Source organism: Talpa europaea (genome assembly GCF_964194135.1).
Source record: "Talpa europaea genome assembly, chromosome: 12".
NCBI classification, from domain to species: Eukaryota; Metazoa; Chordata; class Mammalia; order Eulipotyphla; family Talpidae; genus Talpa; species Talpa europaea.
The window spans coordinates 10,924,140-10,940,207 of record NC_140079.1 but is presented as its reverse complement, the minus strand read 5'-3'; the positions used below and the strand labels follow the sequence as shown (position 1 = coordinate 10,940,207).

The window sequence follows — 16,068 nt, the reverse complement described above, 5'->3', positions numbered from 1 at the left end:
CTCCGAAGGCCTAACTGTTATAGGGCAGCCCCGATATTGAATGGGTTCCTGGCTGTGGGTCCTCACCCGCGCACTTAAAAGGGACTCCACTGCAGGCGCACACAAAAGGTTCATAAAAGGTTTATTTACAAGGGAAAAGGAAATAAGGAAAATGTACAACTCAGGGAGAAAATAGGGAAATAAAGTCTTTAATGCGTCCTACCCGATCCGACGACCTGGAAACCCAAAGTCACTCTCAGAGCTGGCCGGACGCTGCGAGCTGGCGGAGAGCCAAAATGGGGGACCCCCCCCCCAAAGCCCACGTGTCTGGCTTTATCCCAACCTGGCTGCTTAACCCCACCCTCAGGTCCCAGCCATCTTCCCTTTGGTGGTGACGGGATTTGCAGTTCCCAGTGTCTTTGGCTTTGGCCTGAGGTGGGGGTGGAGTCCACAAAGCCTGTATGGAATCAGCTTTAGGACAGCCTTTTCCCCCTAACATAAGGACTGGACTGTGGGCGAGAGGATGGGGCATTAGGGCCCTAATGGCGCCTTGGTCCGTGTCTAGCTCCCGGTCAGCCAGGAGTTGAAATCAAACAAAGGGCACAAGTTTGTGACTGTCCTGGCGACCTTCGGGAACAATCCGGTGGAGAAGGTGGTGCTGGTGAGCCTGCAGAGCGGGTACCTCTTCATCCAGACGGACAAGACCATCTACACCCCAAGCTCCACGGGTAAGGGAGAAGGAGGGACTGGAGAGGGTGGGCTGGGGGTGTGGGGAAGCGCGGGACTCACCAGGCGCTCCCTTTTTCCCCCAGTCCTCTACCGGGTCTTCACCGTGGACCAAAACCTGCTGCCCGTGGGCCGGACCGTTATAGTCAGCATTCAGGTACCAGCTTGATGACAGAGGGTGCAGGAGGGATAGCCACAGGCGGAACAGAGACAGGAGAGACAAAGAGAGACCTTAAAAAAGCTCAGCAGTAGAACCTGAGGGGGTGGGGGGAAGCAAATATTGTTTAAAAATGAAAAATGATGTAAAAAGTTAAAAAAAAAATAAGAAAAAATTTAAAAAAAAAGTTCAATAGAAACTCAAAGGCAAAGAAACATGTAGAGGCACAAACACAGGGTGGAGACCCAAGGAGACAGTATGGAGCGATGCATGCTCCCATGCTTTGGTCCCGCATACAGCCCTGGACACTGCGTCACTCTGGACAGGTCACTCACCATCCTGAGCCTCAGTTTCTTACCTGAACACTGGGGTGATGATGGACAGGTCAGTGCAGCCTGTTCCGCCCACTGCCGCCAGAGGGCGCCTGCTCAAATGTCACCCATGCCCCAGTTTTACAGTGGGGACTCCTGTACCCCACCCCAATCCCCACACACACTCCACTCTTTTCTTCCTGCCTTCTCTTTCTCTTGTGAATTGGATGTATTTGTTAATTTCCTCTTCCCCTATTTACCTTGATCTTAAGCTCCAGTGGGAAGGAATTTTTATCTGTTTGTTCAAGGCCTCATTCCAAACCAGCACAGTCACTGACATGCAGTAGAGCTTAATAAAAACATACTGGAAGACGGGCAGCAGGGAGAAGGAAGGAGCAGAGAGCCCCTGGCAGGGGGCAGCAAGCGGAGAAAGAAGGGCGAGGGGAGGGGAAGAAGAAGCCAAGGCAGGAAGAGGCAGGTGTGACCCTGAGGGTCTTTTGGGGTTATTTGTCGAGATCAGGCAGAGAACACACACTGTGCTCTGAATGCCCTGAGCTGGCTGCAGGGATTCCCGGGGACTGTTCTGCAGGGAGCAGAAAGCACAGAAACCTCCAAGGCACAGGTGCTGCCGCCTGCAATTGGATGTCCGGGTGTCATGGAAGCACCATATCCACAGTTATCCCGATTTCCCAGAGGAGCCAATAGGAACAACCATCTCTCTTTGGCTCCTGATACCTAACTGCGGGCACTGTATGAAATAGTATAGGCATTTGACCAAGCCACAGGAAATTGCTATTCTTATAGGTCAAAAACCTAAAGTAGGCAATGATTCAAATGCCCCAAAGTTGGTAATTATTACTACTTATTATTAGTTATTACTTGGTATTAGTAGTATTCAGAAAGAAAAACTATGTACCAAGCCAATAAGGTAGGGATGAGATTTAGCTCCTTTTTCTAGATGTGTCCATTGAGCACAGAAATGTTAAGTAACTCAGCCAGGATCACACAGCTTATAAGTGGCACAGCGGAGATTTGAACTTGGCTTCATGTTCTTCATCACTGACCCTATAAGCATGGCACAGAGAAAGTCCAGACATGGAGAGGGAGAGAGGCTAAGTGTGGTCTCTGAAGAGCCACGTGCCTCCCTGTCTCCTCACAGACCCCCGACGGCGTTAACGTCAAGAGGGACTCCTTGTCTTCTAACAACCAGGGTGGTATCTTAGCCTTGTCTTGGAACATTCCAGAGTTGGTCAAGTATGTCATGCCCTCCCAGAGGGGGTTCAGGGCTCCCCAAACCCAAGAGAAGGGGTGGGGGGCTGCAAGGCCTTGTCAGATCACTCACCTGCGTTCCATCCCCCCCCACACCGGCCCCCAGCATGGGACAGTGGAAGATTCTTGCCCACTACGAAGATTCCCCGCAGCAGGTCTTCTCCGCTGAGTTTGAGGTGAAGGAGTATGGTAAGAAGAGAATGGAGCTTGGAGCAGGGGTTAATGCTGGGCCCAGGGCTGCCCCCCAACCAGTGCCATCTCTCCTCCCAGTGCTGCCCAGTTTTGAGGTCCAAATAGAGCCTGAAGAGAAATTCTACTACATCAATAACCCAAATGGCCTGGAGGTCACCATCATTGCCAGGTGAGGAGCTGGGGTGGGAGCAGGTGGGGACCAGGTGAGGAGACAGGTAAGTACCAGGTAATGGACCAGGGGAGGGTGATGTGATGAGCCAGGGAACTCTGGGTCACTACAAGTAGATTTAGCTTTTCAGGAGGGGAGAATCTGAGACTCTCCTTCCTGGCAGGTTCTTATATGGGAAAAATGTGGATGGAACAGCCTTTGTCATCTTCGGCGTCCAGGATGGTGACCAGAGGATTTCACTGGCACAGTCCCTCACCCGAGTTGTGGTACCTGACAGAGCTCCCTCTGAGCTCACTCTGAACACCCTCCCTCTCCTCTGTGTCCCCTCCCTACCTGATCCTTGCCTCTCCCTGAGTCCCATCACTTCCCCCAGATCGAGGACGGCACTGGGAAGGCGTTGCTGACCAGAGAGGTTCTGCTGAATGGCGTGCAGCCCTCCGAAGCCAACGCCCTGGTCGGGAAGTCATTGTACGTGTCTGTCACCGTCATTCTAGATTCAGGTGAGACCTCGTCAGAGGATGGAGGCCCAGAACCTCCATATGGTCCAGTATGACAAGGGTGGCTTTGGGAGAAACGAACGGGGGGAGTCCTGTCTGATGGGAGAGGCCTGGTGCTCGGGGCAGTCCAGGAGCTCACCCTCTTGGCGCCCCCCGCCTCAGGCAGTGACATGGTGGAAGCAGAGCTCAACGGGATCCCCATCGTGACCTCCCCCTACCAGATCCATTTCACCAAGACACCCAAGTTCTTCAAGCCAGCCATGCCCTTCGACCTCATGGTGAGACACAGGGTGCAGCAGACCCTCACCCTGTTCCTGAGCTTTGACCCCGCTTCACCTGCCCCTGTATCCACAGGTGTTCGTGACAAACCCCGACGGCTCCCCGGCCCGCCGCATCCCCGTCATGACCCAGGGCTCTAATGTCTTCTCCTTGACCCAAGATGATGGTGTGGCCAAGTTGAGCATCAACACACCCAACAACCGGAAGCCCCTGAGCATTACTGTGAGTCTGGACCAAGCCTCAGGACCCCACACCAGGAGGTGGGGGACTCTATTCATACAGTGGGGTCCTGACATTTGCACAAAGGGATCCTGCCAAGTGCATAGTGAAGTCTTTTTTGTTTGTATAATGGGATCACGCCATTTACAAAGAGCTATAGAGAGGTGCCTGCACAGTGGGGTCCTCCTTCTGCAGGGGGGACCTCTGTGATTACATTCAACCAACCTGAAGAATCCAAGGTCATCTCCCCAGCTCCCCAAGATCCTCAACCTAAGCCATCTGCAAAGTCCCTCTTGCCACATAAATAAAGTACCATATTCTCAGGTCCCAGAGGTTAGGATCTGGGTGCATTTGGGGGGCCAGTGTCTATCCCTCTTTCCCCACCCAGGTACGCACGAATAAGGAGGATATCCCAGAGGCGCAGCAGGCCACCAAGACCATGGAGGCCCAACCCTACACCACCCTGGGCAACTCCAACAACTACCTGCATCTCTCTGTGCCCCGAACGGAGCTCAAACCGGGAGAGACACTCAATGTCAACTTCCACCTGCGAACAGACCCCGGCCTGGATGCCAAGATCCAATACTACACCTACCTGGTCTGTGGCTTTCCGGAACCCCCAGCCTCCCCTCCTTTCTTTTCCAGCTCCCCCAAGAGCCCTCCCAGATCCTGGATCTCCCTCACCTTCCAAATCCTTGCCGTCTGTCCCCCCAGATCCTGAACAAAGGGAAGCTGTTGAAAGCTGGACGCCAGGTTCGAGAGGCCGGCCAGGACCTGGTGGTGCTGCCCCTGCCCATCACTACAGACTTCATCCCTTCCTTCCGCATCGTGGCCTATTACACAATGATTGGCACGAACGGCCAGCGGGAGGTGGTGGCTGATTCCGTGTGGGTGGATGTCAAGGACTCGTGTGTGGGCACGGTAAGCTTCACCGAAACTCTCTGAGCCTGTCTTGGGGCTCCAGCTGGCCACTGCTTTTTAAGTCTTGCTCCCTCTGTCTCTGCCTCTTTGCCATCTTCTGAATCTATTTCTCTCCCATGTCTGCCGGGCCCCGGCCTCTCTCTCTCCCTTTCCTCTTCTGCTTCAATCTCAGTGCAGGTGCACCTCGTGCGGTTGCACTGGGCAGATACATCGGCTTTTTACACATTAAAGGTTCATGGCAACCCAGCATCAAGTATTGGCACCATTTTTCCAAGTGTGTGCTCCTGTGTGTCTCTGAGTCACATTTAATACAGGTGTGTGCATTGTTTTATTTTTTAAGATTTATTTATTTATGCATACAAGAATTGGGGTATAAGCCAGAAGTGCAGGGGGTGAGAGGATTCATCAGAGACAGAGTGGGGAGCAGGAGAGGTCTGCTGTGCCATGTGGGTCACCTCCCTGGCCGGGGATAGAACTTGTGCTGCAGTGGCTGGCCATAGCTTAATAAAGCTGTCTTTAACCCCTGTGCCGCCAGGGAGGCCCTGCTTTGTTTTAAACAAACCACTGTTAAAAAAATAAAATAGGGCCTTCCCTGGTGGCGCGGCGGTTGAGCGCTGGGCTGCTCTGCAGCGCCAGTTCGATCCCCGGCCGCCTGCGAGGGTCCCACATGGTGCGCAGACCTCTCCTGCCACCCGCTGCACCCCTCAGCAGTGTACTTCGTCAGTCTGCCTGTTCTACTCTCCGCTCTGGCTCTGGTGAATCCTCTCACCCTCCTGCACTTCTGACTGTACCCAGTGCTTGTATAAATAAATAAATCTTAAATTAATTAATTAATTAAATAAAAAATAAACGTACCACTATTATACACTTAATGGGCTACAATGTATAGCAGACCCTGTAATGACAGGGTGGGAAAATGGGTGGAAAAATGAATAAATGAATGAATGAATGCCAATGATAGTTGACTACTGAAAGTGTTCTGGGTCTTTAATTAGAAGTTGGGTAATGTATTTGTGATCAGAAATATGCCATAGGAACCTAGTTTATTTACATCAATTAGGCTAGGATCAAATTGGTTCCCATTAGATGTCTTTCACTCTCAAGAAACTACCAACAACATTCATGAGGATCTACTGCGGTGTAAACATAACTTTTATATGCACCGGGAAACCCAAAAATCACATGACTTGCATTATTGCAGCATTCAGTTTATTGCTGTTGCCTGGACCTGAACCCGCAATGTCTCCGAGGTGGGCCTGGCTCTGTCTCGCTCCTGGTCTGCTTTCTCCTCGACTTTCCACCTGAAGTTCTGCCCATCTCCCTTCTCTCTCCGTGTCCACCTTTCATCCCAGGACTGCTCTAGCTCAGCTACCCCAAAACCAGGGACTCGCAGGGCTGACACCTCCCTCCCGCCCCTCTTACTTCCCCACAGCTGGTGGTGAAAGGCAGTGGGGACAAAGAGAAGCAGCACCTGCCTGGGCAGCAGATGACCCTCAAGATAGAGGGTGACCGGGGAGCACGCGTCGGGCTGGTGGCTGTGGACAAAGGCGTGTTTGTGCTGAATAAGAAGAACAAGTTGACTCAGAGCAAGGTATGTCCTTGAATCCCCAGCTTGGCTTGAAGTTGGAGGCCACAAGATGTCTTTGCAGGGAGATGGAAATGATGCCGGGAGAGCAAAAGGGCTTGGGTGGGGTCGTTGGAGAGTCCATGGGGTGGAAGTTCAGGTTGAAGATGGGAATGCAGATGGACGAGGATCCACACCCGGGATGGCCAGGGAGTCCAGCAGCAGCATGTTCCAGAATCTTCTCTGGGTGCTGGGATGAGGCTGGAGGTGGGCAGGATGGACGCGTTGGCCCCTGCCCGGAGGCATTTCTGGCGGGGCCTCACCCCACCCTTGCCCACCTGCACACTGAGCAGATCTGGAATGTGGTGGAGGCGGGAGACATCGGCTGCACGGCAGGCAGTGGGAAGGACTATGCAGGCGTCTTCACCGACGCGGGACTAGCCTTCCAGACCAACAAAGGCCTGCACACCAGCCAGCGGACGGGTGAGGCTGCATTCCCAGGGGCACAGCACCTCTCCTCCCAGAGGCGGGAGCAGTGAAGGGTCCTGGGGTCCAGTCCTGCCTCCTCTGCTACCTAGCAAGTCACTTCTGAGCCTCAGTTTCTTTGTATGTCAAACGGGAGCGGCAATACCCCCGCCTCCGGCCCACGGTGAGGAGTAAACTGAGGGAGCACAGGAGGTATTTAACCCATCTTGCTCTCCGCCCCCGGCCCAGAACCCGAGTGCCCGAAACCAACTGCCCGCCGCCGCCGCTCCGTGCAGCTCATGGAGAAGAGGACCGACAAAGGTGGGATCCTCTCCCCGGCTGCCCCGCCCGCCCCACTCTGGCCACATGGGAGGGACCTGACCACTAGGGAGCCAAAGAGGAAGGGAGAAGGCCCAGCCCCGGGGAGTCCCTCCTGCTCCCCAGTCCCTCCTGCTGCAGCCTGGGCTGAGGCGTGACGGGTCTGCATGTCCACAGCCGGGCAATACCAGAACAAGGAGCTGCGCCGCTGCTGCGAGCACGGCATGCGTGAGAACCCCATGAAGTTCTCCTGCCAGCACAGGATCAAGTTCATCAGCCAGGGCCCTAAGTGCATCAAGGCCTTCCTGGACTGCTGCAACTACATCACCAAGCTGAGGCTCGAGCACAGCCGCCTGCGGCCTCTAGGCCTGGCTAGGAGTGAGTCTGAGTCCCAGCTGAGGGGTCCTGGCCGGGGAGGAGCAGGTCCAGCTGCCCGGGGAGGGAGGCCCTGTCTGAGGAGGAGCAGGTCCTGGCTGAGGGGTCCCTGTTGAGGGGGGAGGAGGCCCTGTCTGAGGAGGAGCGGTTCCAGCTGAGGCAGGAGGAGCTCCTCTCTGAGATTGAAAGAGCTGAGGAGATCAGTGACCCAGGTCTGAGAGAAAGACAAGGACCTAGCTTAATGGAGTTTGGGAGGTGGAGGTAAGACTGTCCCTGGCCTGAGGGAAAAGCATTTTCCAGTCTGGAAGGATGGTCCCAGCCCAGCCCACTTCCATCTGAAGTGTGTCCTTGCCAGTGCCCAGGACATCCACAGCCTGATGGAAAGTTCCAGATGATGAGGTTGGTCACTCTAGTTGCCATGGAAAGACTCCAGTGGTTTTTAAACTTGCTTTTACCATTGCCTTCCAAAGAGAGGTGCCTGACTGGGTACCTAACAACCAGTTGGTTCATTCAGTTCTGGACAAGACAGATATGTACACACTGGAAATAAATACATCCAAAGCGAAGTCAAGAGAAATTTATCATATAGTAAGCCCATTTAAAGCAAAACCAGAATGGTCTTCATCACCAGACAGCATTTACAGGACTGCTGGGAGGTTTTGAGTATTTATGAGGTATTAAATGCCTTTAATAATTAAATAATTATTTAATGTAAATAATTTAATTAAATAATGTAATTAAAATAATTAAATCCTTTTAATGCCTCTTAATTAGAGAAATACCTTTCTGCTAGGATGGATTTCATTGAAACTGACAATGTGGAAGGTTCAGGCCCCCAGAATCAAGGTCACCTTGACACTGTCACAGTTCACCCTAACCTGTCCAGACTTCGCTTTGGAAATATTTAGGCAGAGCAGTCCTTGCTCTGGAGCTGTTCCAAGAAGCCCTTGGACACCTTTTTTTTTGTACCTCTTGTTATTTTCACTGGGGACTGGAAATTTCACTCGTCAGTTGTGTTCCCAGACCGAAGACAAGTGTGGGTGACTCTTGAAATTGAGGGAAACAATGTCATCCATCACATAATCAAAAGTACTGAAAGAGAATCCCTTTGCCTAAAAACTAAGAAAGATTGGAAACCCTTCTCGGTGGCACAGTGGCAGAGCGAAGCAAAAGTAATCATCTTTTTTTTTTTCCTTTAAGCAATCTTGCACTTAGAGAAAAATTGGAAATACAGATAAAAGCATTTTTTCTCATGTACTGTTTGATGCCCCAGTATCCCCCACCCCCCACCACCAAACAGCTAAGTGCTCACTTTCTAGAAGCAAGATATTTTCTCCTACAAAACCACAGCATGATCATGAGATTGAGTCATTCAATTGCCTCTGTACCACCACCCAATCTTCAGGCCCCATTCAAGCTTTGCAGGGTTTTTTGGTTTGGCTTTGTTTGCCCCTTGTAGGGCCAAGAGCCTATTCAGAATCCCACATTGCATTTACTTGGGTCTTTCTATTCTCCTTCAATCCATCCAGCCTCTCAGCTCTTTTCTGTCTGTCCAGGACTTCATGTCCTTGCTGTGTGTGAAGGAGTCAGGTGAGATATTATGTGGTCGAGCCACATTTAGGTATTCTGCTCTTTCTCCATTTTCAAGCTCAGGTTCTGCCTTCTTAGCAGAATTGTCACAAGAGAGACTGTCATGGGTGCCTCATAGCAGGGGCCGCCTGGCATTGACTTGTCCCATTATTGGTGACTGAACCTTGATCGCTTGATTAAGGTGGTGACTGCCAGATTTCTCCATTGTGAAGTTTCTCTTCATTCCTTTTGAGTTACTTTTTTTACTTCTTATCTCTCAGATCAGGCAAAATTTAAGTCAAGGGAGATTTTCCCCAAAACCAACTTTCATTATGCCTTTAAAAAAGCAGGTGCGTGTGAGCTCCGTCTATGGTAATGTGTGGTTTTTGTCCACATTTGTATGTATCGTTTTTAATTTTCTTTTTTGCTGAGAAATAAATAAACTTCTCTCTAACACGTTGCCAAAGTGAACAAATATTTCTCAATTCTTCAGGCTGAAAAACCTCTCCCAAAAGGCACAGAGTTTCCCAAATCACATGAACAAAGGATTCTACTTTCAGTCTTGTTGCAAATTGCACTAATGTGACCATGCTGCTTTCTGCTCCAGTGACCTAGAGACTCTCTTTGACAAAGAAGAGATAAGTTTACTGAGAAAGTTAGACAAAAATCTGATCTGCTAGGATGCGGTTTACAAGCACAGGGTTCTTTCCCCACCCCACCCACAGCACTGTGTAATTTTTTTTACCACTTGGGGTGAGACAGAGGGTTGCTTAAATGTTGCTATTTCCAAGGCACCTTGATGGATTGATGATTCCAAAATCTGCGTGAATTGGGGCACCTATGGAATTCTACCTACTTTGTAGTGGGGAAGACACTGAGCCAAATTAAAATCTGTCCCTCGCTCTTGAGGAAAGCCACCCAGGGCTGAACCCCATTCCAAGCCTGCCTGAGGGTGTCAGGCAGACTCCCTCTGACCTGGGCAATCTCTCAACTCACCTGATTGCTTTCAGATTGTACACAGGCATGGTGCCTGTGGGTCTTGGTGCTATAAGATGCTTTCATTTCTCTGCAAAATGGGGTGGGGATGAGCATAAGTCAACCTGGATTATGTTCACCTCTAACCAGCACAGGTGTAAGAGAGGATTTTAATGTATTTTTATGAAGGAAAGAGCCCTCAAAGGCAGACATGCTGGGGCCCCTGGAAGTCATCACCCAGCCCTGTGTGTTCACTGCTGGGAATCCCCCCAAGGTTGGAGAGATGAGTCTTTAGGGGAACACACCTGTTCTAATCCCAGATCGTTCTCCCCTTTTCCAGGCGACATGGATGAAGACATTATCCCAGAAGAGGACATCATCTCCCGAAGCCAGTTCCCTGAGAGCTGGCTGTGGACCATAGAGGAGTTTAAAGAACCAGATAAAAATGGGTAAGGCTGGGACACCCTCCCCCACTTTATTCCCCCAGGGCCAGCTCCTATCACTGCCCCCCCCCACCCCAGTCTGGGCCATTTGCCTCCACCCACAGCACCCCCTCTTCTGGAATTACAACCCAATCTAGAAAAACCAAGAGCTGGGCCACTTACTTGTGCCCACTCCCAGACCCCCTCCTTCCCCCGGGCCCCTCCTGCCATCTCTCCCCCTCCACCATATTAGGTGGCTTCTCCTAATAGCCCCTTTCCCCATCCAGAATCTCCACCAAGACCATGAATGTGTTCCTGAAAGACTCCATCACCACCTGGGAGATTCTGGCTGTGAGTTTGTCTGACAAGAAAGGTAAGAGAAGGAGGTAGGGACCCTAGCATCCCACAGCATTTTCTCTTCCCATCAGGACAGACAGAGCCTGTGTGTTTCTTACTGGCTTATTCCTTGCCTCCTGGTTAGGGAGGGGCATCAGAGTCTAGACTGGGGGTGACATGGTTAGTGCATTTTATAAAATAGGTTTTTTGGAGCAGTTTTATTTCAATTCAGCAAAACAGAGTGGAAAGTACCTAGACTTCCTAAACCCCGTATTCCCACACTCACAACAGCTGGCCCACTATCAACATCCTGAACCAGAAGGAACATTCATTAAATCAATGTCATGGACATGTCACTATCACCCCAAGTTCATAGTTGACATTAGGATTCCCTCCTGGTGTTCTCTGTGTTTGCACAAATGTATAATGATGATGTAGTAACTTCGCACAATAATTTGCAACAAGAACTTTTAAGAGGTGATGTCAATCTGACAGAGAGTAAAACCATTAAGAAAAAAGAGGAAGCCAGATGAAATGCATGATTGAAATATCGATTGTCAGGTTGTACAACATTACCCCAAAAGTGCATGTGTCCCCCACCACTGCCAGCAGTTAGGTGTGAAGACCTGACCAGGCTGGCGGGGCCCCTGAGCAGTCAGGGGCTGCGACCGTGACTTTGAGTGCCAAATAGAAGCAGGTGCCAAAAATTCATTCATCACGATAAATAACTTTTTCATTCAACATTTTTTAAAAAATCAAAGTGAACGCAAAAAAAAAGTCCACGGTGAACAAAATATCTAAATTGCAAATAGAGACCAGTACCATTTGGACCTATGTTGGGGTCTGGAGCATGTTTTATGTACCTGCTCAAAGTCAACTTTTCCAGAGCATTAAAGGAGTTGAAAAATATTAAAACATTGAAAAGCCGGTATATTAAAACTCACATTAAGTGTAACTTTTTTGTTTCTATTCAAAGCCAGAATTTATCATGCTATATTGTAGTATTGTTATAATTGTATTATAAATCATACTTGGTGTCATTTTACTTTCCTGGCTTCATGATTTCAAAAATCTGCTTCTTTGCTTATCTGGCTTTTAACTGAAGGAGTTGGCTTTTTCTGGCATTTTTTTTTTTAAAGATTTATTTATTTTTACAAGCACTGGGTACAGTCAGAAACACAGGAGAGTGAGAGAATCCACCAGAGCCAGAGGGGGGAGCAGAACAGGCAGACCGATGAAATACACTGCTGAGGGGAGCAGCGTGCGCAGCAGGAGAGGTCTGCGCGCCATGTGGGACCCTCGCCCGGCAACTGGGGATCAAACTGGCGCTGCAGAGGCTGCGGGCAGCCTCACAACCCAGCACTCAACCGCCTCGCCACCCAGAAGGCCCTTTTTCTGGCATTTTTTTCTTGAACAAGCGATGATCAAAATGGAATAACGTACCCAAGGCACATAATTTTCCTCTTGTATGGAAAACAAGAGGAAAACCTGCCCCTCCAACCCTTACCCCCCACCCCTCGCATTTCTGCTTCAAACCAGAGCGTCACTACACAGTCACACCCTGCTCGCCATCTTATGGGTCAGCAGAGTGGGTCCTGATGGGCTATTTCGCTTAGCCTAGGTGTGCGATAGGCTCTGCCTCCTAGGTTTGTGTAATCACACTCTACAGTATTCACACAGCAATGGAATCCCCTAACAACCCATTTCTCAAAACGTACCCACCACGTTAAATCTCTGTTCCAATTGTACATTTTCATAACTGGCAACTGTTCTGTCCTGTCCTGTCCTCAGCACTGCAGTCATTCTGGGGGTAGATAATCCTTTGTTGTGGGCAACTTCCTGGTGCCTCCTAGGATGCTGAATTACCCCCTAGATGGCGTAACACCCCCTGTGTGACATCCAAAAGTGTGCCTGGGGGGCAGAATCTCAAAGGGTTCTGTGATCTGGGACACCTCCCCAGCATCATTGAGTGACCAGGAACTGGGCTAGCTCCCTATGTATCATTTCATTTATTATTCACAAGTATGAGGCTGGTATTATTATCCCTCAAATTCATGACACTGAAGTCAGGGAAGAAAGATGAATTGTCCAAGATCATCAATGGAGGAAACCTTCAGGAATCCAATCTTAGAGTTTCAGGAAAAAAAATATTTTAACATGGTAGCCCATGAAACTTGAAATTTTAGACTCTTGTGCTATTTGGAATTGAAGTCAGTAGGGTTATAAGCAGGGAGTTTCCTGAGCTCATTTCCCTAAGTTCAAATCCAAGTTCCTCCCCTGGGCAACTGTGTGACTTTAGTCAAATTACTCAACCTCTCTGTGCTCAGTCATAAAATAATGAGTGTGAGCTATTATTGTTACTGTCTGATATCAACAGGGAGATGCCTTTCAGAAATGCAGACACTTTTCTTAAATAACATACACCATCCATCAGAAGTCATTCCTTTTCTTGTTGATAGTTTTTTTAAAGATTTATTTTATTTATTTATGTATACAAGAACTGGGGTCTAGGCCAGAGGTACGGGGGATGAGAGGAGTCACCAGAGACAGAGTGGGTGAGGGTCCCATATGGCGCGGCAGACCTCTCCTGTCTCGCCCACTGCTCCCCTCAGCAGTGTATTTCGTCAGTCTGCCTGTTCTGTTCCCCGCTCTGTCTCTGGTGAATCCTCTCACCCTCCCGCGCATCTGGCCTGTACCTCAGTTCTTATATAAATAAATAAATAAATCTTTAAACAAAATAAAAGAAAACAGGAAGCACTAAATCATGGCAATTCCTAGCTGCCACCATTGTTTGTATCTGATCATCACTCATAGTGTTTGATCCATGAGCTTGTGCAAAGAGCCAGAGCATCTATGTTGAGTGAGCACTGAGATGCTGGCCAGGACAAGCACTTGGACCTAACCCTGGAATCTGACCACCTCGCCCACCCTTCTCCCTGACACTCTGTGCTCTGTTTCCACTGAGCAGGGATTTGTGTGGCTGATCCCTACGAGGTCAAGGTGATGCAAGATTTCTTCATTGACCTTCGTCTGCCCTACTCTGTCGTGCGCAACGAGCAGGTGGAAATCCGAGCCGTCCTTTACAACTACCGAGAGCAGGAATCCCTCAAGGTGGGTCTCTGGGGCAGCAGTGGGGGCTTTGGAGAGAAATGGGGGTCGATGGCGCACACCTCTGACTTGATTCTCTCTCTCCCTGGCAGGTGAGGGTGGAGCTGCTCTACAACCCAGCCTTCTGCAGCCTGGCCACCGCCAAAAAGCGCCACCAGCAGACCCTGGTCATCCCGCCCAAGTCCTCCGTGCCTGTGCCTTATGTCATCGTGCCCCTGGAGATCGGCCTACAGGAGGTGGAGGTCAAGGCCGCCGTCTACAACCACTTCATCAGTGACGGTGTCAAAAAGACCCTGAAGGTCGTGGTGAGTCTTTGGGGACACCTGCTGTCCCTTGTCTTTCGGGAACAACTTCTGCCCTCCTCGTGATGTCAAGCCAGCTGCAGTCCCAGGCTCTGAAGCACTAAGAATAGTATCCACCTTCAGAAATATAGGAGTTCTAGACAGTCAGAGGCAGGACAAGGATTAGAGTGAGGCAAGTGAGACTCTCTCCTCAGGTATGAGATCTTACAGGGCACCAAAAGCTCAATAATAAAGATCAATGATGCATTTTTTCATTAAAACATATTTTAATATCAAATATGCTTTGTAATGTATTTCAGTATAGAAGGTTTTAACGTTAAAGATCTTGGGAAAACATATACTGCTAGTCTGTACCCCTTTGGGCTATGATGTGCCACTTGGGTGGGGGCTAAGGATGTATCTTGTGTCTGTTCCTGTCAGTGTACTGGCTTTTTTTTTTTTAAGATTTATTTTATTTATTTATGCATACAAGAGCTGGGGTGCAGGCCATAGGTGCGTGGAGAGGCAGGGGGGAGGTGAGAAGATTCACCAGAAACAGAGTGCAGAGCAGAACAGGCAGATTGACTGAAATACACTGCTGAGGGGAGCAGCAGGCAAGTCAGGAGAAGTCTGCTATGCCATGTGGGTTAGCTCCCTGGCCGGCTGGGGATCGAACTTGTGCTACAGTAGCTGGCGACAGCTTCATAGTTCTAGGACTTAACCCCTTGCACCTCCAGGGAAGTTCTGTATTGGTTTTTTCCTCCCAATCAATGATCTTTTTTTTTTTTTTATAAATTTTATTGTTATATTCCCCATACAATTGCAGCCCCCCCATTCTGACCCCAATCCCTCCCCTCCCGCCCCTGCCCCCCTAAAAGTGTCTCTGGTTCATAGTTTTTTGTTGATTTTGATTTTCACTTTCTTATAGTTATTCATTTTCCTGGTCCCTTATTTAAGTTTTCTAGATTCCTGCTATGAGTGAGACCATCCGGTATTTTTCTTTTTCTTTTTGGCTTATTTCGCTGAGCATGATCCCTTCCAGCGCCATCCATGTTGCTGCAAATTGCATGTGTTTATCTTTTTTGAATGCTGAGTAATATTCCATGGTATATATGTACCACATCTTCTTGATCCAGTCATCTGTTTTTGGGCATTTGGGTTGTTTCCAAAGCTTAGCTATTGTGAACAGTGCTGCTATAAACATAGGGGTGCAGGTGCTCTTTGGAATTGATGTTTCTGTGTCCTTTGGGTAAATACCTAGGAGTGGAATTGCTGGATCATATGGAAGCTCTATGTTTAGTAGGTCCAGAAATCTCCACACAGCTCTCCACAGTGGTTGGACCAGTTTGCACTCCCACCAACAGTGCAGAAGAGTTCCTTTTTCTCCACACCCTCGCCAGCATTTGTTGTTGCTAGTTTTTTTAATATGTGCCATTCTCACTGGTGTAAGATGGTATCTCATGGTAGTTTTGATTTGCATTTCCCTGATGGCAAGTGATGTTGAACATTTTTTCATATGCCTGTTGGCCATTTGCATTTCCTCTTCAGAGAAGTTTCTTTTTAGCTCTTCTGCCCATTTTTTGACTGGATTATTTTCTTTGTTGTTGTTGAGTCTCATCAGCTCTTTGCAGATTTTTGTGATCAGTCCTTTATCATTAGTGTTGGGTGCAAAAATGTTCTCCCAGTTGGTGGGGTTTCTCTTTGTTTTTGTTATTGTCTCTTTTGCTGTGCAAAAGCTCTTTAATTTGATGTAGTCCCAGCTGTTTATCTTTGCCTTCACTATCACTGCTTTGGGTGATGTGTCTGTAAAGATGTCTTTGATGTGCAAATCACGTAGTGTTTCGCCTATATTTCCTTCTATATATTTTATGGTTTCAGGTCTTATGTCTAGTTCTTTAATCCATTTTGAGTTGATTTTTGTGTATGGTGTGAGGTA

At 49.1% G+C, this 16,068-nt stretch overlaps 1 protein-coding gene across 1 annotated transcript in view; it reads left to right on the top strand.

Moving 5' to 3' along the window:
* Nucleotides 1-16,068, top strand: part of C3 (complement C3) — a gene marked incomplete at its 5' end in the record, with an annotated part of 32,988 nt that overhangs the window by 1,612 nt on the left and 15,308 nt on the right. The window contains 19 exons of the mRNA XM_084249661.1: nt 545-707; nt 792-862; nt 2,333-2,427; nt 2,549-2,631; nt 2,713-2,803; nt 2,967-3,069; nt 3,177-3,303; nt 3,463-3,578; nt 3,655-3,801; nt 4,187-4,396; nt 4,513-4,719; nt 6,152-6,310; nt 6,637-6,766; nt 6,998-7,069; nt 7,244-7,444; nt 10,326-10,434; nt 10,695-10,780; nt 13,712-13,854; nt 13,944-14,156. Of these exons, the coding sequence (XP_084105787.1) occupies nt 545-707; nt 792-862; nt 2,333-2,427; nt 2,549-2,631; nt 2,713-2,803; nt 2,967-3,069; nt 3,177-3,303; nt 3,463-3,578; nt 3,655-3,801; nt 4,187-4,396; nt 4,513-4,719; nt 6,152-6,310; nt 6,637-6,766; nt 6,998-7,069; nt 7,244-7,444; nt 10,326-10,434; nt 10,695-10,780; nt 13,712-13,854; nt 13,944-14,156 (2,526 nt within the window). The remainder of the gene's footprint in view (nt 1-544; nt 708-791; nt 863-2,332; nt 2,428-2,548; nt 2,632-2,712; nt 2,804-2,966; nt 3,070-3,176; nt 3,304-3,462; nt 3,579-3,654; nt 3,802-4,186; nt 4,397-4,512; nt 4,720-6,151; nt 6,311-6,636; nt 6,767-6,997; nt 7,070-7,243; nt 7,445-10,325; nt 10,435-10,694; nt 10,781-13,711; nt 13,855-13,943; nt 14,157-16,068) is intronic.